Raw genomic sequence first — 24,408 nt, 5'->3', positions numbered from 1 at the left:
CAGCAGGTTCTGCTGCTGCCCAAAATAAAGGGGACACTTGTATTTCTCTTTGCACTGAACTCTAATTTGCTTTAAATGAGAAAAGACAGGGATTCATACAAAAGCTGTCTGTTTTTCTTCAGACAGCCGCCTGTGCCCCTGAAAGACCAGGCATTCATGTGGCTAGCTGCTTGTCTGACTCAGTCTTTCAGCGCGCACACACAAGCACACACACACACACTGATTAATGAGGGGTCATTAATTCGTGTTGAATACTGGGAGAGGAGCAAAGTGTGAAAGTCAAAACGAGTAGTCTCCTCCCTGAGAAAAGACAAAAATGACACAAGGCCAAAGTTTCCTTTGATCCAAAAATACAGGTCAGTAATATTCAAGATGACTTCTTTCACAATGGCTCTCTCCCATTTTAATCTGACATTCTGAAAAGCTTTCCACAGTCATTTTAACAGATTTCACTATTTCTGAAATGATGACATCTGAATTGGGAGGAAGGAAAGTGACTGACAGCCGTGGCATTGTGAGAACCAGGAGTTATCAACAGATTGGGGGGAAAAAAAGGAACAAGAGAGCAAAGAGGGCATTTCTGAAACAGCCAGCTTCACGGCCATTCTCCACTTTGAATGTGCACCACTGAGCCTTTTGACAGCCGGGAAAAGTTGGGTTACATTGTCAAAGGAAGTAGAGGTGTAATCTCCTCTTCACTTTTTTTGTTAAACACAGACACTCCCCCTCCCCTCTGTTACCATGCTTCTCTTTTTTTTTTATGAAGTCTGCTTAGTAAAAGATGTAAGCAGACAGTTTTCAAGAGCACCAGTTCTCAGCCACTCACCAACAGCCAATGCCAGCATGCTTTGCAACATCTGCACACTTACACTGAACCTACCTACGATTTCATCTGAGCCTGACCAGTGCATGAATACACTGGCAAGACGTACGTACAGTATGTTTGTTAGGGATGCACCAATCCACTTTTTGGGAGTTCCAATCCGATAGAGATATCTGAGATTTGAATATCTGCAGATAGCAATATTTGCAATACCAAATCTGTTTATGTGAACATTATTGTGTCTATGGTTATTATTGCTGTTATAACTGTGAAAGATTTCTTTAGGTTGTAATAAATTACGCAAGTTACCTCACCAATACAAATATAATAACATGACAGATCAAACAATGTCAAAAAGTTTTATTTTGATTTGGCACATTTTACCTAAATACAAATATAAATGTGTGATTTTAAAACAAAGATCTAGCTTTTATTATAACAAAAAAAAGTCACATTTTAACATTCAAGGCATTTATTTCTTTTAAAACATGTCAGAAGCATGTCGACAAACTAGCTTGACTAGTGTGGTATCGGGTATCAGTTGTGGTATCAGTACACTTTTATTAATACCAAGTACGAGTAACCAGGCTTGGTATTGAGCCGATACAGATACTGATATCGGTGCATCCCTAATGTTTATCAGTATTTGTCTCTAAGAAGTAATTTCTTTCTTTTAAAACTATTAGCGTTTTTCAGAACCAGTTTAGGAACTTTAACTAAGACTAGAATAGCTTTTTTTTGTTTGTTTTGTTTTTTGTTTAAGTTTGATCTGGAATTTAGTGGCAGCAAAGGACTATTCCTGCCAACTGAAATGATTTACCTTACTCTTCATTTCATGTCACAATCTGATGAATTTGTGGCATACAGTACAATGAAACATTTAAATATCTTTGGTTCTGTGTATCTCAGGATAAATTGCAATGACTTTATAATTCCTTTTCAGCCATATTCAGGTTTAAATTCTAGTTTATCCTCGACTTTGACTTATGAACAACAGCTATCAAAATTTTCAGCAATCCCTTCAGTCATTTGTTCTTTTGCTTTAATGCTAATTACCAACAATGGCATAATCAGCTGCTAAACAGACATGTCAAGCATACATGGTGAACATTAGCATGCCATCATTCTCAACATGTCAGCACTGATGCAAAAGTTTAACTCAAGGCACAATTAGATTTGCCTTGTTTAGCTGTAAAATAATGTTAAATAAATATTCAATATTTAAGAAATTACTTAAGGGGATGTAAGCAACAAGTTTAGTTTGCTGGCTATTTTGTGAATACTTGCTGTTATCTTTTTTAAAATGATCAATTTCAGCTCAAATGTTAAAAATTCAGTAATCTTACATGAATTATAAACTATAACAATAACAGTTTATTGTTATTATCCATATTACAATTATTATCTATAGTCAAACAATAGCTCGTAGTAAAAAAAAAAAAAAAGAGCATACATGAAGATGAAACCATGTAGACAGGACAGTAACAGCATGTCTAAGTGAAAGATGACAGAAGAGCTAAAGGAGGGTTAGAGAAAGTTAGGGAGGTTATGATCAGTAAAGTGTTGGGGTTAGCAGGAATCAGAGCACCTGGCATTCACTCTGTTCCTACAGGAAACAGGAAGTCACGAAGCAAAGCAACCAACAAGCCCAAAAGCAGAAAAGCGCATACCTTTAGCTTGGAATGAAACTCACGAGATTTTCTTCTGGCAAGAACCTGAATGTGACTAGACACCTGCGGGGTAGGGGAGGGGAGGAAAACAAAGGAAGAGCCTGTAACCATGGCAATGAAAAGCCCCCTGCAACTGGGCAAAGCCAGACGTACCTTAATGGCAGCTTGGATTTCTCGAACTTTCTTTCTTGCTAAGACCTGTATGTGACTAGACACCTCCATTTAAAAAAAAAAGAGAAAAGGGAAAATAAAAAAAACAAGAAAAACAAAAACAAAAGAAAAAAGGTACAAACTGGATCACACATTTCTTCGTTTAATGAGACTTCAAGGAGATAAGGTGCATAACTGAAGATCACACATCAAGCTAGCAGCCAATAAAGCATTATGCTCTGTGTTTTCGTCACTTAAGTGAACTGATTAAGGAGGATGCAGGCCCCTTTAACACACATTAAGAGCACACAGATGTGATCTGCTGTGTGCTGAATGAAAATTGGCTGGTCTAGTACTCTTGTGGGAGATGGGTGAGGTATTCCACCGGCCAAGTCTACCTTTGTTTCTCATGCAATTCAAAATGATCTTATACTCTTAAATAAGATTGTGCAAGCAGCAGTCTGGCTGAAAAGTAATGCATGCTGATGAAGGCTGATTCTTTGTTCATATAAATCAAACTTAAAATGCACAGTTTACTGTCATAGAAGAAAAACAAGAGGCTGGAACTGTTGAATTAAACATCAGAACTACCTTGAACATACTTCTCATACTAAAAATAAATAAAAAAGGCTTGCACGATGCTGGTGCTCTCTACGACTTTCAAACTAACAACAAGACCAGATGTGTTTCTTAACTGTGGGTAAACAACTCTGTCTGAGTCTGAATCTGTGTTGAAGAGTCCCAGAGAGACGAACCATACGCCCTTCCGGTCCAGACTAATCAATTCACACACAGTGATCGAATGTCACTGCAGACACCAGATTGTTTATCACTGTCGTTCAAGTCGGTGGTCATAGAGGGAATTCCTGTTTCAAGGAAAGATCAACAGGCTACACAGAGTAACCGAAACACCATCAGCTATTCAGAAGGGAGTCATTTCTATAGTCATTTCATTTTGATAACACTGCTTTGCAAATTACAGAAATTCTCTTCAAAGTAACTTGTGCCTTGAAGGAAACAAAAAGCTCTAATAGAATTAAGAGTCTGATATGACATATGTAAGCTTTTATAACTACAGTCCTATGTCTATACTAAAATGCAACAATGGCTAATGAATTTAGGAATCCCATAATTGAGGGACATCTGCTCATGCAATTCAGCATTACCAGTAGTCCCCTCCAGATCCAAGCTTCATCTTATTCAGCATCTCCCTTCTCCTTTTTTTTCCCCTCACAGACACAAAAAGAACAGTCTGCAGGCACTCGGGCCGGATGGCCCTGACGCTCTTCTCTCGTCTTACCTGTTTTCGAGTCCTCGTCTTCCCAGTCCGAAGCTTGATGTATCTGGCTATTAACTCATTTCGACCTGTAGAAACATGAAAACAAAACTTTCTAAAAATGTAAACAGTAAAATGTCTACAAAAAGAATAAAACTTACAAGATATCATCTAAAAGAAAACAGATATTCGGGTTCATAGCCGACTGTATATAAGCAAAGAGCCCTTTCAGCAATTTGATATTAACTGGCTGCTGGGTTCAGTTCACAGTAAATGTAAGTAATAAAGGGCAAATTTTTCAAATTCTCCAGATGGACACATCTGCTCCTTATTCCATGTTATATAAAAAAAAATGTATGCATACTTGTTGCAATGGTTACCTGTTCACCAAGACAGGAATAAAGCTCTGTGATCTCTGTGCAAAGGTAGGTTGTGTTGTATAATTCTGTTTTGTTTTCTTTCTTTTTTTTTTTTCTTTTTCATCACAACGCTCAGCTGCCCACGCACAGGTCACATAGTAGTACACAGCATTGTGGTGAAAACAGCAGCTGGCCTTTAAAGTTTTGTGAAAGCAGTTGTACATAGCAACTTTCAGATCAAAGTGCATTTGTCTCATTCTGTTAAAAAAAAGGCCATTACTCTGAACACTTGCTGAAGCATCCTTTATTGCTTCTGCTTTTACACACCCCAAAACCTTAAGCATTAAACTCACAGGAAAAAAAAATCTTGTAATTCTTCTTTCTTTGTGGGGAACTTGAGAAATGTTTGTATGTTGCAAAATCTGTCGTACACAATACAAGTGACACATTTCATATAGGGCCTTATTTAGATGTAAAAATTGGATGTTGCGTCAATAAATATCATTGTACTTGAAAATATACATAAACTGTGACTTGGTCACTACTATTATAGCAAACACAGCTCATATTGGGTGTTGTCCTGGAGTTGTTCACAAAGCTTGAAATAAAAAAAAAACCTATTGTTGATTTAGTATGTGCAAATCAAGAGATTTGTATACCTCCTAAATAAATATGATCCAGTCTTACTGTGTCACACCGTGTAGAATTAACATGGAGAAAAGACACAGCAGCAGCACAGCCTTTAAATTAATCAAATTCAACCTCAGTCTCTTCAAAAGCTCAATGTTTTGAAAGGAAACAGACCTAGCTTTTCATACTATTATAGCAAATAACGGCAACTGAATATATTGGGTTTAAAACACTGCAGCTCTGGCTAAATTTTAATTAAGGCATAGCTTTGTAGTAATTTCAAATTAACAATGGCCCCAAAAATTCTTCCGCCCTCAACTCTCCTCTAATTGCTGTAGCAATGAATATGACCCTGTTTAGCCCTTTCATATGGTAATAACATGCCGCCAACCAAAACTATTACACAAATTATAGGTAGGGAGGCTCTCTAATTATGCGTCCAGCTGTAGCAAACTAATCCTGTGGAACCGCACTAGCCCTCTGTGAAATTAACCAAACCCTTGTTATAATGAAACATTTTTCTACCTTTACTTAATTATGAATTAAAGGCCTTCCTGTTATTGTGACACAATGGGACCACAAAGTACCGCAAATGTGCTAATAAGCCACATCTTAGGCAATCAGCAGGAAAGGCATTTTCTGTCAATGGCAACATATCTGGGATGACAAAAGGAAAGAGGACAAGCTCTCAAAGGGATACATGTACATTGTAGACACATTGGATTGATCTGGTATCTTGAGAACAACCTTATTTCTTAAGAAGACACAAAGTAGGAAAGTTCATTTTGCAGGAAAATAATGCTAAAGTAAATAAATAAAATATCTATCCTGCTTGAGTAGAGTATCATTAATTACATTCCCCACGACCTATCTCAACCATCTTCTGAATTAATTTCATAAAGGTAAAAAACTGCTCTAAAAAAGAAAAACGGTGAATTTCAAATGAATTTTCACTTCTTATTTTGTTTTACTCGTCTTTTAAACCCAGAGATGTTAAAAGAATATCATTATGTAGAACCAATCAATAATCAGCCTTTTGCTTAATTATAACAAAACGCGCTATGCTTGGTTTGCTAGTGCCTTTGTGTGTGATGCACCCTCTCCATGTCATTTAAGTTGTTGACATTTGGTTCAGTTGCAGAAAAATATCCAAATGTGGCTGTGAAGATGGACCCTTTTTCCCTATGAATGCAAAAGAAATAAATTTTATAGCATAACTGGGAAAAGTAGGTACTTTATCAAAGCTCTCCATATTTCAATAAAGATAACTCAGAAGCATGAAAAATACTTAAAATACTCACTTCTTTGCTAAACCTAAACATTTTTATGTGCAGCACAGAGGATAGAAATGGGGTTTCACTTCAAGATGCAGTTTGTTAGCTGATGCTGTAGCTTTTCTCACTCTGAACATTTAGGTAATGACAAACTGGCTGAATGTACTCATGCGTCCCTAAACTTTAAATAAACAACATCTAGGGATTTACAATTCCAGCATGCCTGTCCAGTGCACCCACAGTGTAAACTTTACCAGTTGAAGCAGGGACCAGCACCATTTTCAATAATTCACACACTGAGGAAACAACATGACAATACAGGCATTCATGCAAACTCCCGATTCCTAGATCAAAGTGCACAAATGGCCAGCTGAAAGCTTGCTTACTGTTGAATAATTCATTCTTTTCACCAGGCTGGAAAAAAGGCACAGTGGGTCCTGACTAGTTCGCGTGCTCTTTCATAATTTTTTTTTTCCTGTTTCCTTCTCGCTACAAACAAGAATTTGAAAAAAGAGAGAGAGAGAAAGGCAGAGAGAAAGAGAGAGAGAGGATCCCCATTAAAGATAAAAATGTTTTAGGCTTGGATTTTCCACATTTGAAATCCATTTAATGCTAAATTTTCCAGAAACTAAAGCAGATTTTTTTGTGGTAAATATAAACCTGTTGAGCATTTATCTTTTGAATGTTATTTTTGATGAAAGAAACTTTTTAGTTAAGTCTTATTATGTTAATCTTCTTTGCAGGTATTAATGTATGCCAAGGAACACTTCAGCATCTATTACAAAACCTGCAGACAGTAAACATCCCATCTTGATGTTGATGCAGCAGCACTGGTATTATCTATTTAAGTGAATGCCAAGGTACTTTTCTAAATATCTAATAATGCGGCGATTCAATGCCAGATCAGAAAACACATTACATTAAAACCAGTAATGCAGGGGTTTCATGTTAATCATATTATCACACAATATACAAATGTGATGTTCTTAAAATCCTGACAGAAATACCTACAAACCAAGAGAGGTGGTGTAGAGCTGGGTTTAGTAGGTGCTAATGAAAAGGGCTAACAGATGCCAAACTTCAAGTTTAGCATCTAAGCCAAGATTGTTATCCATGGTGATCCCGGCTTTGAAAGTGATCAACAGTGAGCATAACCAACCAAAACCCAAAGAACGAGGTTCTTGTCCTTGGCCTTATTTTTCTGTTGTGTCTGCTTAGTGTAGTAATGTGCAAACCCAATGGCCCTTCAGTGGCAGTAATGCAAGAGATTGTGGTGTTATATTGGTTGATTTATTAACATTTATTCAAGTATAGAAATAGGTGTATATTGATATACCTACAGACCATCCAACCTGAGTCCATCTTTACTCCCATTTCTGAAATTTTTTTTCCCCAAAGCATCCATTTCCTGTAACAGCACTTTTTCCACCTTTAATTCCAGCACAACAGCTGTCACATCTGGCCCAGAACCATCCATCTAGCCATTCATCAAATCCATACATATAAATATAACAACTGCCACATTTGTATAAGCAATATATTTAGAGAAGCACCAAATGCATTTCCTTCGTGGTCTTCGGGTTAACAAAAATACAACAGTCTTTATTAAATATACCTCATAGTTTGTCATCACCTGCAAGACTGAAGACTGGATCAAATAGTCCAGTCAATACAAACGAAAGTCTACAACAGCCTGTATGAAAGGCAAAGGACATCATTTCCTCTTTGATGGTCTTATGGGGCGTCTCAGGAGCAAGAATTGGGCACAGAAAACAGTATACTTAAGGCAGCCATGCTGCAGCAGCTGGTAATGGGAAAGGAGGAGCTCATCTTATTTTAGGAGAAAATTAATGTTTAAAAATCAAGTATGGGTGTTTTGATTTTGGTTAAAAAAAAAGTATATAGACTACTGAGTAGACTACTGTGTGTGTTAGAATGCACATGTCTGTAGATGGCTGACACAATGGCCCCAGCTTTTGTGTCATCCATGATAGATGACTCAAGGGTCTCAGGCAGACATTAGCATTACAATACACTAAACCAACACTATGAAGGTATTCATTCCAGGTTTTGGGAATAGTAGACAAGGACAGCAAGCCATTTACTTGGAAATCAATGGATAACGCGATGAACTGCCAAGGCAAGGCAGGTTTATCTGAACAGCACATTTCATGCAAAAGACAATTCAAAGTGCTTCACAAAGAACATTAAAAGTATTAAAGATGGTGTAAAGAAAGTACAAAAATCAGCAAAAAAATAGAATAAATCATAATAATATTGTAAATTACATTAAAACTATCAAAGTAAGATACAGTAAATCAAAGGATACCATACAGACTTCATGCATAGATAAATGAGAAAAGAAAAATTTAAAAGTGTCTGCATTTGTTTAAAGTTTCATCTATAAACTTTAAACTGCTCTTGTTACAGCTTAACAGTTAAATGCTGCTTTTTCATGTTTAGTCTGGTCTCTGGTCTGGACTAGCTGACCGGAGTCTTTGGCTCCAAGAGCGCTGCTTAGTATATATTCTTTGAACATATCACAGATTTATTCTGGGCCTAAATCGCTCTGGGGTTTGTAAACCATCAGTGGAGTTTTAAAATGTATTCTGTGACACACTGGGTTAAAAGAGACTTTGGTAACAATAACACAGACAATCAAAATAAATAAGTGGCATGGGAACTGAAATATTCAATACTATAGAACAGAGAATGCTTCCTCGGTCTAAAAGGGGTTCAGTAACTAGAAAAGTAAATTGGATATCTAAATTTACATTCTACGAAAGTTAAGATGTTAAAATATTTCATTAGTTTTGTTTTCCTTTTGAGGCAAATTCTGTAAAGCTTGGATATGACACCATAGCTAACTTTGAATGTTTCATAATAAATTAGTGGTAAACTGTTGGGCTTACATTTAATATTCAACTGGTTTAGGAGTCATTTATCTTTTATCTTACTAAAGGACATTATGTTGTAACTGACTGGGAATCAAGGTTTCATTTATATGATGCAAATGAAGAGAGTGGGGTGACTAATCAACTAATTGAAAAAATTCTTTACAGATTAGTCGACTACTAAAATAATTGTTAATTGCACCCCTATTTTCAGTATGGGACTATGATTCAAACCATTTTCAAAGGTCAAGTATTGCGGTACTATAGCAGTACCAGTATACAGTGCAACCCTACTGGACGCAAGTGTAAAAAATGTAAAACTGGTGTGATGTGTTTAGATTTTGACTGTGTGGCCTTAATATTTTACTAAATCCTTTCAAAATTTTTCCACTCAAAGAGTTGGCAAATTCATTGGATTTCTCAGTGGAAAGGAACTCTGGAGTTAAAAGTGTACAATGACTTGTAAGTTTTTCAATCACAGCAAATATTATGGGAATTGTTGACATTTTCGGTAATCATGGAGATAAAAACTCAACTCTAGCTTTGCACAGCTCATTGTTATCATTTCACAGGCTTTGTTTGTACAGCTCATAATGCATTTGAAATCTTGTTTTCCTCCACTTACATTCAGCTTTCCTGCATGCTCTTTTTAGGTTTGTGACCATAATGGTATTTTTCCAAGGTGTATGTTGTTTGTTGCAGGAGTTCTTGATTCTTTTGGGTACAACAGCATTCAATACATTCAAGATTTTCATGCTGAAATGATCCAGGAGTCTATCATCTAACTGCATTCACTGTTGGTAAGAGAGCTATGGCCTTGATAAACTCTACACTTGCTCTTTCATTTACAAACCTCTTCATAAGCAAGAAGCAAGCTGCTTGAACATCCTGAGATAACTGACAATAAGTCAGAAAAATTCATCAACAAAACTTGGAGAGTCCTGGAGCGTTATAGACGATTAAAAATAGGATTTTAAAAACATCCATTAAAAATACAACTAAGATATTTAAAAGAAGTAAAATCACCAAATGAAATCTCTTCACACTGGAAAAATTTTTTACACGAGGCAGCTTTTTCTGACTTGCAGCTTTAAAAAAAAAAATAAATAAATAACAGCATGCAGCTGTTATAATGCATAATGTTGGCCATGGCTGTGGGGTCAAACATTGCTAACAACCTTTGTTAGGACCTCACAATCTTGCAGGATTAAACTATACAAACTATTCCAGACTCTTCAGCGGCTAAATATCTTGTATAATTTAACAGATAATGGGTAAGGTTGCATGTTTTTGAATTCCGAAATAATTATTCAGAATTAAATAATTTGGAATTAACATATTCTCCTATGAATTTACATGAAAATAATAATTCCAAATGAATGTTTATATGCAACAGGTCTTTACTTAATTCCTCTTTAGAGCTGCGGGTTGGAAAGGGTTTTGATTGGAAAGAGAGTGCACGTGACGTATGACGTCTACCGGAAATATATCCCTGCTTCTTGTCTTTTCAGCTGTAACTTGTAAAACCTCCAATGTACCAGTTTTGCTGCTATTTTTATAAATTTGAAGTAGCAGCTCAACACGAGCATACGACTACACTTTTTGCAGCAAGTGAGAAGGAGAAAAAAGATAATGTAAACTGGAAACTCATGTAAACTAAGGTTTACATGACAGAATTTAAATAGTTTAGAATTAAAATGCTAATAAACCAGCCACCTGCATCTGAATTAAGTTTAATTCAGAATAGAAGTTTGCATTAGAAATTAAGTGTTTACATGGTCATTTTTCATCAGTTTAAAGTAGAATTAACTTTTATTCTGAGTTAAACAGGAGTCAGACTTACATGTGCCATAACTTCCTGCATTGTGACTTTACATGCTGGAAGTGCAATTCTGTAAGAAAGACTGCAAGGCCAGACACTGCATGTGTGATGCCACAATGATCACAAACACTACTGCTATTCTTTAAATCACAATAGAAATCCCTCCTCCTACATGCTGACACCCGTACAAACAGCAACCACCATAAAGCCTGTGGGGGGAAACGGAGAGCTTTAAGCTTTGAACTCTCATAAACTGGCCCTACATGTGTGTGATGTGATTCGATCAATACTTATGTAAACACAAAAAACTGGACTGCATGTTGTACACACATAATTAAAACCTTTTACTGTTGTAGGTTTTATTTGTTTACATATTTCTTTTGCTTTTAAATTTTGGGAATTTTCATATTGGAATGTGATTATTATGGCAAACTTAGAGTATTCTGTGATTTATATTTATGTTGAAATGTCTTCAGATAGGTCTGGTTTCACACACATGGCTGTTCCTTCCCTGCCTACAGGAAACAAATCATTCAGTCATACAGTCAAGAAAAATAAAAAATTAAGACTATTGCATTTACTTCAAAGCATATATATAACCTAGAGGTACGTATCAATGTAACATTGCATTAAGAAAAATACTCTGGTAGCTCCTCATTGGAGTACAAGTGTTTCATGTACTGGTAGAGTTAAAAAAATTAATATCTGTGTCTGATCTTTAGGTGGTAGATGACTTTTCCTCTGTTTACGGTGCTGGCAGAAGTCCACTTACCTGTGTGTGCTCGCATATGGGAACACTTCTAAGCGTGATTGGTGAGACTGGTGGAAGTATCTACTGCTTATCTAACCAGCAGTGGATGAAAAGATGACTTGACTTGCATTCTTTTAAGAAATGAGATCTCATCTGAAATTTGAGCTGTACAATGAAAGAAGACAGAACATCTTTTGAAGCAGCATTTCCAAAGCTGCTGTTGCATCCACTTTAGTAAAAGTTTATCAAGGGTGCATTCAACACATAACAGACCCAGTATGACTCGGGACTTGGTTCAGTTGGGGGTTGCAACCTTCTGTTGGCTAGATTTTGCTTCCACTCTGAATATACTCAAACAAATTGGGCCTTCAAAATAATTTATTCCCTTCGCCAGGGGTGGTGCATCAAGAATTACTAAAAGAGAAGATGAGACAAACAATAAAGATGAAAACCAGGGAGAGACACTTGGCCTTCTACTAGTTATCCAAAGAGACTTTGTAAAATACTCTTTAAAATACTTAATTACAGATATACAGTGAGAGAAAAAGAAACAGAAAACAGATAAATAAGAGTCCAAGTAGAAAGTTAAATAAGTTGCTGAATTGTTTTTTATTTTTTTATCAATAATATCAAATTAAACAAAACAAAATAGAATAATAAAGAGTGAAACTGTAGGCTGGATGCAAGATTTTGTAGTAATTAAAAAAGGAGGATTGTTCAAGGAATCATTTTGAAAGAGTTGTCTAATCATCTTTCATTTACTTTCATTTTTTTTTATACTTACTGTAGAGCAAAAAAAGCTTTCAACAGATTCTCAGACTTTAAAGCGGTCAGATGATCTGAGTATCACCTTGGGTGTGAAAATCCAGCCAAGAAAATTAAGTTCTCTATGTAATGCAGTGAGCAACAGTAATTAACAGCTCTTTAAAAATCCATTTTTCTCTGAACAGCAAAAGAAATCAATACTTAACTTGAAATGACCTTATCGAGTTAGATAAAAGGTTTTATTGCAGGGGCTGGGTCATGAGCAGTTGAGCTAATGTGTTAGCTGAGCAGTGGGGGATTAAAGGTGAGGTGTTCTCTCAAAATCTTACAAGACATCACAAAGCAGCAGGTCACTAACCTGAGCCTTCCTGGAGACACAGAGGGGATTACAGCAGCCAACCTCTGCTGAACTGCGCTTGTATTCAGACGTAAAGACAGCCTCTTTATCACTCAGCAGGTCCAGCCCATTCTATTTCCTCCTTCTCAGCTCCGCACCTCTCAAACAAGACCAGATCTGAAACCTACTAGCCTCGGCGCTCTGCAATATACTCACGGGGGACCAATTTCCACAGCTAGGCCTTGTCTGAATCACTCTATCAATTAGGAGCCACTGTGTTTATCATCACATACATTATTGTGGGGGATGGCCTAGTCATTGTGTTGAGGTCTGCCTCTCAGGAGAGGCAAAAGGATGAAATAAATGACCAGGGACTAAAGCCACAGTTGGACAGGCTGCTGGACTAATCTGAAAAGACAGCTGTAATTATAAGTCTCCTGAGGAACTGGCTGTGTGGCAGGTCCAATGTGTCAACATGGTGCTAACAGTCAGGAAGGTCCCCTGGCCTCCTTCTCCACAACAAAGTGAGACACTGAGTCAAATCAATATTTTCAATCTTTCAGGATCAATTCAGCATCTGAGCACAAAGGAAGACATGCTGGCTGTGACCAATATGTATAAATAAAAAGTCAAACTTTGTGGTCATGATGGGTTCTTATGTTTCAGATTCTGTTGTAAACATGTGCCGATACCGTCTTGTCTGAAAATCAGAGCTGAATTCAAGTTTATATAGATCAAGGTATCAAATAGTTACTAAAAACAAAGCACACAGTCACAGCAAAACATGTATGATCATTTTTCATTATTACGCAACAAGAAAATAATGATTTAACAGCCTAATTTTTTACACTTTTATGGCCACGGGTATAGTTTTTCTTTGTTTCCAGAAAGATGTTTAGTGCACAGAGACCTTTCTCCAAATCAGCAAAGAACGATACGACAGTCTGTGTCAAAACTGGAGTGTAGTCCCCATGCTTTGGATAAGAGCATAACAATGGCATTCATATTCCATTCATATGTTGATTACACAAAATGGTCCCATCAGTGTGAGATCATCTCACAGTGTTTCATCAATGGAGGTATGATGTAATCGGCATGAAACGGGTGATCTTTCTTAACAGAGCAGCAACAGTGATACTGCATCTTTAAGAAGCCTCGAGTCTCACAGTGTTTATGTCAAACAAAGGCAGCCAATTGGGAACATGCAACCTGATACCAGAAGCCTGGCTCAAAGGGCCTCACACAGACCTCAGAGCGAGGACACACCCCAAGCACTCCTGATTCAGACAGGCACAGAGACAGATCCTGCAATCCAGCCACTTAGTGCAAACACTTCCACATGGCAAACTGTCTGGAACAAACTCTACATCATCAAAATATCTATAGTTTTTTTAAAGAAACACACACACACAGGGTGACAGTAACCCTCTGTTATTGGGAGGTCATGTTTTAAGTTTAAGGACATTCAATTTTCTCTTACTTTAAAAAAATCTAAATGTATTTTATTTCTCTTTTTATTTTATTTCTCTTTGAGACCCTTTGAGATATGAATCCCCCCACTCAACAATAAAATCTCACACAATGTCACAACATGTTGCTTGGTCACACGGACACAAGTAAGACTTGAAATCAGCCCCCTGAGCAGACAGGTATAAAATAATATCCACTTCAAAATCAATTCTGCTGCTCAGCAACAAAAGGGCTCTGAATGTCGATCCTTTCAGGGGCTTAGACTAACTACTTGCAAATCTTCAGAACCAAAGATAAACAAATGGATGATATGCTAAACATATGTAGGAAATTGCATTTAGTGGCATACATTTTTTTCTGTAATGTGCCAGGTGAAAACGGTGAACTAGCAAAAGCCTTGTTGGAAGAGGGATGAAAGAAACAAAAAGACTTGAATAACAAGTTGAATGTCGTGTGCGCCTTTTGGGCACTGAATTATGCATTAGAGCAATCTTAACAGCATTTCACACTGATGCAAGTGAGGGAGACTGGTGTTGTTGTGATAGACTTGTTGGGATGGCCCAAATAACATTTTATACTATATGAGAAATTTATTGTGGATTTGCTCCAATCAAAACTCCAAATTATTTTTGCACAGTGATGGTTCACAAATGTCTCCACTGATTGAAATCTTTTGCTGTATAATAAAAAAAATTTGGGTCTCATGTTAAAATACCTTATTAAGGAGATATATATTGCTACAAATAAAGAATATTCCTTTGGGCTGTGAAGATATGCTTTCGCCCCAAACTGATTCAATTCTGATTTTTTTGGGTGCAGATTCGATTTAAATTGCGATTCTCACTATTCTTCGCTACTGCTGACTTTTGTAGATTAAAAACAAAAAAAAGTACAAAACTTTTTTTGCTTGTCATTTTTCGTGATTTCAATTAGGAAAAAACAACACAGTTGCCAGACCATCATTGTGCTGCTATAATACCCAAGAAGACAAGTAAAAAGATCAATAAAAACCAAAAAGACAAAAAAAAAAATCAATTTTAAAATTGTGAAGCAAAACAATTCAGATATTCCATTTTTTAATTTGATTTTTACACCCCTATTATTTCTGCATTTAGTTTAGTCATACTCAAAACCATGCACTTATGTACTTTTGCTATTGATATTTATAATTAGAAACAATATTAAGTGGATGTCTTGCACCTTTTTGTGGACCATGCATTTAATTCATTTGCAAAAAATTACTTCCAAAGTGTTTTGACTTGTGGTTTTAGTGATTATATTATGTTATGTTATGTTATGTTATGTTTTATATTGTTTAATGTATATTTCATATATCATATCATATGTGCAAACACCAAACAAAAGGTGTTAATACCTCAATAAGGACCATTATGTCTGGCTTCTGTTCTTGGCATAGTTGCCACTAGACAAATAAATAAATGCTAAAGAAAACAATGTTGACCTGGGAACTGAGGCTGAGTTGCCATGAAATGACCCTTTAATGACCCTGTTGAAGCCTCTCGCAAACCCCATTTTAAAATCTTTGGTGGACAAAAAACTTAAAATGATGACTTCTTTATCAGGTCATACCTGCATCAATGTTATTCACACTTGCAACAGTTGCTCCTTTTAAGGAAGACATAAAATAATTGGACTTTTTTCGACACACGTGTGAATGCACAATAGTCTTACACTGACAATGGCAGGGGAACAAATGAGGGATTATTCTGGAGGTGTGTGCTGCCTCTCCTGCAATGAAGTTCCTCACACTCTATTCTGAGTGAATGCAGGTGACTCGGGGAGCCTGAGCTGATCCCAGAATTCCTCATTATCTGCCCAGCAGGGAGGATCAGGCCTGCTCACTCTGTCTCAGAGCATGCTCGAACCGATCAGACAAGCCCCAGAGGAGCACAGCACTGGGCCATCGGGGGCAAGCCAGGTTTGCTCATTATATCTAACTCATCCTTGGCATCTCTGCAAACCAAGTGCCACTTAGTTCCCACAGGAGGGGTCTGAGCTGGACACTGATGAGATGGCAGAGCAAACAGCAGAATGATAATAGGAAAAGCTTTATATCAAAAGAATACACATCTTCTGATATAAAGGTTTTCTTATTACTGGGCCATATTCTGTACCAGTTGTACAAATCGTATATTATTGTGGGTCTTTTCGTGCCTCTGTACCATTTTTAGAACGAATATTTAACAAAAATGGTGCGATTATTGAGCTGCTACTCTTTTCTGAAAAAAATGGATGATATAGAAACTATAGTAAAAGATTAATTTTAAAGTTTTTTGTTTGTTTTTTTTTTTTTTTTTTTAAATCAAAACCATGGAAAAGTTTTCAATAGTAAAGCATTGTTTATGACTATTGGTCTTACTTCCTCACAAATAGCTATCAAGATGTATTCAGACTGCACACAAACTACAGTTTTATTAGACTATTTATTAATCAGTAGACAGAATAGAATTATTATTTTTTCTTTTACTCTTTTGACCATAACAGAGAGAGCCAATGTTATCTAGCTGGCTTGGTCGTGCAAATACCTAACTCAATGAATAAACATACAATTTGAGTGAAGCGTGTTGTTTCACTTATCAGCTCTATTTCTAGGATAAATGAATGCAGCCTTGCACAGCAGGTGAATTATGTCGTGCAGTCTTAGGCATTGGCTGAGGGCTAGTGCCCTTTATTTTTTATAGATATAAAAAAAGAAAAAAAACTTCCAGGGCTATTGCAAGTGCTAGCAGTACATTTTATTCAGATGTACTATCGTCCACTGCAGCCACAACTAGCCTCAGATATTGGGTGACTGTCCAGTCAGCGCTGATCTAGATCAGCACATCTGAAACTCTTCAGGTAAACACTACAACAAGCTAAGAAGCTGAAATTAGAAATTGTTTTGTACTCCAACACAGTTGCTATAGAGACTGTTGCTAATTAACTGCACTCTACCCTAGGATAACACAGGGCTTAAAGGCACTCAGGGCAGCTCTTCTTGCAATGAGCTCTGTATATGGAACACTATGCCATCCCCAGAGTCTCTCAACTACAAAATACCTGTCACTAGTTGCCAGCATTCACCTCAGATGCCAGGAGAGGTGTTTTGTGCACGTGTCTGTGTGGTAAACTCTATGGACTTGAATAAAAGTGCCACATTGACCTCATCATGGTAAGATGAAACAGAACCTAAGCTGAATCTCCCTTTCATGTTTGAGACCCATATATACCAAAACAAAACATGAATGAATTGATAACTAATCTCTGATGGTCTCCAAATGATGGTACCATTAGTAAGGAGTAATGCAAAGCAGAATTTGAACCAATCCTCCCAGAGGTCCCATCTATATGGCATTTATACTCATTTTAATGTTTTTTCTCTAAATTTTCTCAATACATTGGCATACATTCATGTACATTCAATACATGAATAAAGACAGAAAAGTTTTATCAAGCTCAAAAACAGATAAGCAGGTGATGGATTATGAACTATCTGCTGATCTGATCTGCTGAGGTGGACCAAGCACTGTGCTTCCAGCAGCAGAGGGCGATGGGACAAATGCTCCCCAAGCTGCAGCACAAGTCGAGCCATGGTTTGCATCCAAGCCCGACCAACAAGCCCTTAAGCGCCAATCCTTGTCCTGAACTTACAGATTGGATTTGCTGACTTCTTTTAGCCCCCTGTACCCAACAATCCAAAGGCTGTTCACATTGAAGATGGCCAAGAGCACAATACATTCAAGCATTTAATAAAATAAATAATTTGATGGATAAGCAGGTTGTGCTTGTAATTTCTTTACGTATTTTTTTCAAATGACATTTGAAGAAAATTCTGACTTGTAATTTGACATTTTACTTGGCAACATGCTGATGACTTGACATTCCATAGTAATTACCAGACTCATCACTGCTTACTGCCAGCTCTATGCTCGTTTGTCCTCTTCAATAATGGATAGTTTTAGAGATTTTGCTGCATTACCTTTCAACACCTTTCTCCCTTTTTCCATCACAGGACTTTGCTCAGTCTGTCGTTGCACTTTGATACTTTCAATTTTCCCCTTTTCAAAATTGTTGTTCTAGCTCCATCAAATGCTGGATTAAAAACAACTTGTGAAGGCAGAGTCAAAGTTTGTTCTCTATCATGTTTGACAGTTTAAGAGAGCAGAAGAGGAGAAAGGTCATTCTTTAAGATCAATCCAGACTTTTGGAAAGCTGAGTACAGAAAGTGATACATTTCCACATAAAAGAAATTAATGCCCATATTGTTATCATCTTCACTATATTGATTTTATGTTTTTAACTTTCCTGAACTTTTTTAAATGATATATTTATTATACTCTATATACAAGGGTTTGTACATTCTATTTATTTTAAAATACTATTTTCTATACCTTTAAGACAAATTTATTGTACTTGCTCTGATGCTTTTTGGGAGTTTTCACAGTTTAAATCATGATGGGAATAGCTCTAAAATTTTGTGGGGAATCTTTTTATTTTAAACACCAATTTAGGAAAATTCCTTTGCTTATAGTTTTCATTCCATAGGAATGAGACACAGCTGAAGGTTGTTTCTGCTATTGGCAGTTATCTGTTACCGGATACAGAGCACATCTGGCAAAACAAAACTAAACAACCGTGCAGTTGTGTCCTCACTACGTCATAAAACATATGGATTTGGGTTTGATAACTGGGGTTTAAAGCAACTATATTTTCTGTCAATATCAGTAATCACAACCAAGAACTTACTGTTCAGTATTTCAATTAGTAAACAGAAATAAATAAGCATAACTTAATTATTTAATAATTAATAATTAATTATCTAAAAAAAGAGATCAAATAAGTACTGTTCCATAACTGAATGGCACGCCACAAAATTTACAAAAAAAGCCAAACTGGAACTGACAAAGTTAAAGTAAGACAAATATTCTCTGTATTATTTATTTGTAAATGTAGAGAAAATAAGTTTTTTGCTTTAATCTACAGCTGAGGTTCAGCTTCTCAAACAGCTGTGCTCTGTATGGGGACAGAGAAATTGGAGGAACAGACAGCGGGGAGGGTGCTCCAGCCCAAGCCTACACCTTTGTAGTCGCAACTGAGAGGTTTCAATGCAACAACAAAAATTTCCATTTTGCTTGGCCGGTGGGGTCACATGACAGCTGCAAGCGAATGCTCTGAGGGGCTTGCTACTTTCACTGCACAGTGACAATCCAACAACACAGGAAGAAAATATTCCCTCTTTCCATGACATCATCCAGCCAGGATTGGGGGGGGGGGGGGGGGGGGGGGCACAGCTGGTGGCAGCTGCAGTACCATCTGTTACTGACTAATAGTTTACGCTGCTTTACTAAAAACTGAACTTCTTTGAACCAACATGGTTGCTGTATGGTTATCACTGCAGTTTTATAGCTGTGCAGTACTCAGTGCAGCTATGCATTACATGTTATTCCTTTTTATAGAATATTTTTGCTTTTTGGGGGAAAAAAAACCAAACAAACTCTCAACTTACCATTAAATATTAAGCTGCCATCAGCGGAAAATCCACAAGCAATTGATCTCAAGAACAATTATCCACTCTATCTGTTCTGTTTCTTTGACAGGTAAGACAACTTTCATGTAGCAAACATACAATTCCAACTATTTATAAAGGTGCAGCCATACCAAATGAATGTGAGGAATGCTGTCAATTAAAGAGCTTCAGTGGTGCCGCTTGACACATTTTGTCCCTTTTGTCAAACTATACTGATCAGTTCTGTATGCATTTTGTTTTTTTTACTCAGCTAGTCAATATCTGGAAACATAACCAGATATGCTGCACTTTTCTTTTAAGCTTAATTTTCATTTAATTGACTTAAATTGTAAAATTAAAAAAAAAAAAAAAAAGCCAAGCACACACACACGTGTACTCACCATACATCTTTCCCTCATCAGACAGAATGATCTTCCTTCGGCCACATGGAGGATAGATAGCCAGGGCCTCTTGGAAGCTCTGCTCTATGTCAGGGCTCCACACTCCTTCAGCGTCATTGTCTACAGGTTTGTCTGCCGAGTCGCTCATCCTCTCCATGTCCTCGGCAGGGCTCTCGCTGCCGCTCCAGCTGCTGGGATCAATCTTTGCGGTGGGGCTCTCCAAGCTGAAGCCTGGAGCAGACTAGGAAAAGACCTGAAATTCCCACACAAACATAGACAACATAATCATCACTACCACAACAGAACAGCAGAGATGTGTACATGTTGTCATGTGGAGACAAAATATAGAGGAGCAGCAGCCAAGCTGGTCTTTAAGAACAAAACTTGTTTTGTTTTAGTCTTTATTATATTAAAATTAAATTATTACAAAAAAATAAACAGTGACAACTTGTTCAGAGATCAAATAAAAAGACTTCTTGTAGCTGACAGCTTTCAGGAGTAGTGTGTATAACTGGTGATGTTCAAGTTCATATTACACATCATATTTGGTGTCTGTTTTCTTTTCAGTGCCAGAAAGAACACTGAAATCTTAAAATGAGCACAGTCATTCATAAAAATCTTTTTTAAGAAATTTTCAAAAAGAAAAAGCTTTTGTGTGGAAAAAACTGCAGCTGAACAAATCAAGTGCCAACTATGAGACGTATCGCACAAAATGTTCATTGTTTTCCATTATGTTAGAGCAACAAAAATCTCCTATTGAGTGACTTTTTATTCCTTTTGTAACTCAAAACCAAACAGAAGCTTAACACTTAACACAAATCTCGCTGTTATCTTCAAACTGTTACCCCTTTACCAATAACACCTATTTCAAATGAGTTTATTTTATTTACCAGCTTTTTTTTTTTTTTTTTTACTGAGATTTCTTGCTAAACTAAATCCCTCCACTCTTCCCAGACAAACGTTTCCTTCCTGAGCAAGACCCTATTCAAGCAGCACAAGCTGTCAGGAAGCAGGAATAGTAGCATATGTTTCTTCCAGCATGTCAGTTCATGAGACAGAAAGGGGGGATGGGAACAAGCTGTTGGGGGGGGGGGGGGGGGGACTCCCAGAGAGCAGAGAGAGCTTTTACTGAATTCCGTTTTTGTGTGCTGTCTGCTGACGCTGCAGAACCAACTCACAAACTGATGAGGGAGGGGAAACATTCCCATTTCAACCACTAAAAGGCTGGGACTCCTCTAAAAGTGTGCCTCTCACCCCAACCATATGATGAACTGAATTCATATGAACATCCATCTTTCTTTTTCAGAACTATATGTAAGTATTTGTTTCTGTCCACTAAATTTAAACACTACCCCTTCTAATGTTTGGCCATGTAAAACATTCTTTATGCCTTCTTAAAAAGGCATTAAAAAAAAAAACCATTCTGTCCTCCCTATTTATGAAGATTATGACAGTTGCACTGTTTTCTTGCAGTTGCCGCGAACACCAGCACATGTTATGTTGGGGGTTGTCGCTCAAAAATTTTGACCAATGTCACCATAGTGGAATCCTCCAGTAACAAATGTAGTACACAAGCAAGTATGTTAATAACTACGCTCAACAGTGCCAGCTGCATCTGCAAACGCAAGCTTAAAATGCACATGTATTGTCATTCTCATAATTATAGCATGATAAATTCCTATTATAATTTGATTATACAATATATAATATGATATGATTAATCTACAGTTTATTTTGTTTTTTAAAGCATCACTTGTAAATAAACACAAAAAGTATTATGGTATGAAAAGAGATGTAACAGAACAATGGGGTAACAAAGCTATTTCGTCAGGGGTTATCTATGCCTGTGTGGTGGATGAAAGTACATTTTTCCATTAAATAACTATAACAATATTCAATACAGTTATGCACATATTGGCCTGAACATTTAAAGTGTCATCCCTATCACTTAACTAACAAGCACAGGATGCAACATTTAAGTCACCAATGCTGGTTACTAATTGAGGATTATCATGAGCCAAAAGACAATGGTTTTATTTCAATGTGAAAGTATCAATCAAGATCAAACCACAGAAGTGAAGTCCATATTCCACTAGTTTACAACTTGAGTCTCAGTCCATGTTGTAAATAAAAAAAGTTACACATCCTGCCTAAAAAGGAATAATTATTAATTACCATAATAATACTTTCTCAAACAGCATTTTTTAGTGAGACAAAATATTGTTAACAATAAGAAAAAATAAGTTATGCAATAAATGAAAGCCTTCAAACAGTCCATGTGACTGGTGAAGGCTAATACTGCTTCCAGTAAGAGAAAAATTGTTATCAGGGCACTTCTACCAGGAAGTGTCCCGCATGTCCTGTTGGTGAAAAGAAAAGAAACTACGTCAACTAGATGCTTTTGCTGTGCAAAACATGTGAATAACCGAGCAGTTGTCAATTAGGATGGTCTCTTAGCGCTTTAGAATCTGCAGTCTAATTATTTCTGTCAAAAGAAGGTATGAATGTCACCCATAGAAACACTTGTGGCTTAGAAATAATTGCATACTTCTGTCTTTGCAGGGTGTACACCATAGAAATGGGCTTATTTATGAGATGCGGGGAAAAGATGGCATGCAACAAGAGAAATGAATGTGGTAGCTAAGCAGAGTAGTAGGTGTGACATGGAATTATGGGAAATTACACTTACCGTGAGATTACATAAACCACTCACCAAGATGGAATCCAGCTCCTTAAATTAAGAGGAGCCATTTCACCCATCAGACAGACCAAGGTAATGAAATAGCAGATGAGAGATCTCAAATGTAATTTTCCATGCGGAGTTCTTTTGTGCCCTTATCTCAGAGGGTGCAATAATGATTCTGTGAATGACTTTTGTGGACCCTGTAATGGCCCACAGCAGCTAAGGCCACAATGTGCAAGATTGTAATTACCATGTGATTTCAAAACGCAACATTTTTAACATGTCGTAAAGACATATTCGGGCTTTTTCATAATTATAACAGCAATGTTGAAATTACTCCCTTTTTCAACACATGTAATCAGCTTTGAACGTTAACAATAACAGATGTTATTGAAATTCCACTTTCTGTGATTTAAAAACAAATTAATTACCTTGAGAAAGGTATGTTTATGGAATGAAGACTTTGACGGCAGGTCTTTCAGGTCCTTGAGATGCACTCCTGTGGTCACACCAAATAAAACCAACCACAACTTTGAGTCGAAATAAATTCAAAGCATTTCAAAATTTAGTTGAAGCACCCAGACCTCATTTTAAAATTATCAAATACTATTTAAAATTTAAATCCAAACTTTAGTTTAAAATAAAATGAAGAAAATCATGAGCCTTTATCGATAACAATCCAACGGACTGATTTTTCTTTAGGTTTTATAACTAAATCTAAAAAGAATGAATGAAAAACAAAATAAATAAATAAGATACTGAAAGACCTGTAAAGGGTAGAAAGCTTAAATATGGTGCCGCTGTTTCTGGAAAAAGCCTTGTATTTATTTCATGCCTCTTTGAACTGGCAGACTTAAGTGCTGTGAATCTGTCCCATATTATCTCTCTCAAATCTGAGGCCTGCATCCAGCAGCCCAGCAACCATCAGGCCACTGTGGGATCAATCTTTGTTTGAGATTGATTTACAGGTTCTGTCAAAGCAACCCTCTACCTGCCTCAGCCTGGAAAATGGGTAACAACAACACGATCTGGACATCAGAGACATCGGCAGCCCAGTGGATGGCCATAGCTAAATAATAGAGGAAAAACTGACTGTAAATCTACGAGAATCTACATCCCTGCACTGCTTGTAATACCTATATTATATATATATATATATATATATATATATATATATATATATATATATATATATATATATATATATATATATATATATATATATATATATATATATATATATATATATATATATATATATACATATACATATACATATATATATATACAATACATATAAATATACATACACATTTTATATATTATGACATGTGATCTCATGTCATATGCTCAAAGGGATTTGCCAATCAAAGATTTGCAGTACATTCCAGTCAGCACACACCCATGTCCACAGTGGTGTGGAGTACGAGCGGAACACATAAAGCTCAGGAAATTAAAGCTGTAAATAAAGGTCCGTCAGATAAAGGATCTCCTGACAGTTATGAGAGCAGAGCAGGATGAGAGGGCTGGCTGCTGGCACATCCAAGACGCGTGCGGATGGGCATGAAAAAAACAAATCACAGCGATGAGCATGAAG

General features: G+C 36.7%; 1 protein-coding gene across 1 annotated transcript in view; it reads right to left on the bottom strand.

Annotated features, from left to right (window-relative positions):
- The window catches only part of tead1b (TEA domain family member 1b), a 34,549-nt gene extending 14,203 nt beyond the window's left edge, over window positions 1-20,346 (bottom strand). Inside the window, exons 1-3 of the mRNA XM_079247031.1 lie at window positions 20,129-20,346; window positions 3,944-4,008; window positions 2,464-2,556 (exon numbers count right to left, since the gene is read on the bottom strand). Coding sequence (XP_079103157.1) covers window positions 2,464-2,556; window positions 3,944-4,008; window positions 20,129-20,285 — 315 coding nt within the window. The 5' untranslated portion in view covers window positions 20,286-20,346. The remainder of the gene's footprint in view (window positions 1-2,463; window positions 2,557-3,943; window positions 4,009-20,128) is intronic.
- Window positions 20,347-24,408: the final 4,062 nt, after the last annotated feature.

Source organism: Telmatherina bonti, assembly GCF_933228915.1.
Source record: "Telmatherina bonti genome assembly, chromosome: 1".
Lineage (NCBI taxonomy): Eukaryota > Metazoa > Chordata > Actinopteri > Atheriniformes > Telmatherinidae > Telmatherina > Telmatherina bonti.
Note: the sequence above shows the minus strand (reverse complement) of the source record. Positions and strands in the feature narration are given on the sequence as shown.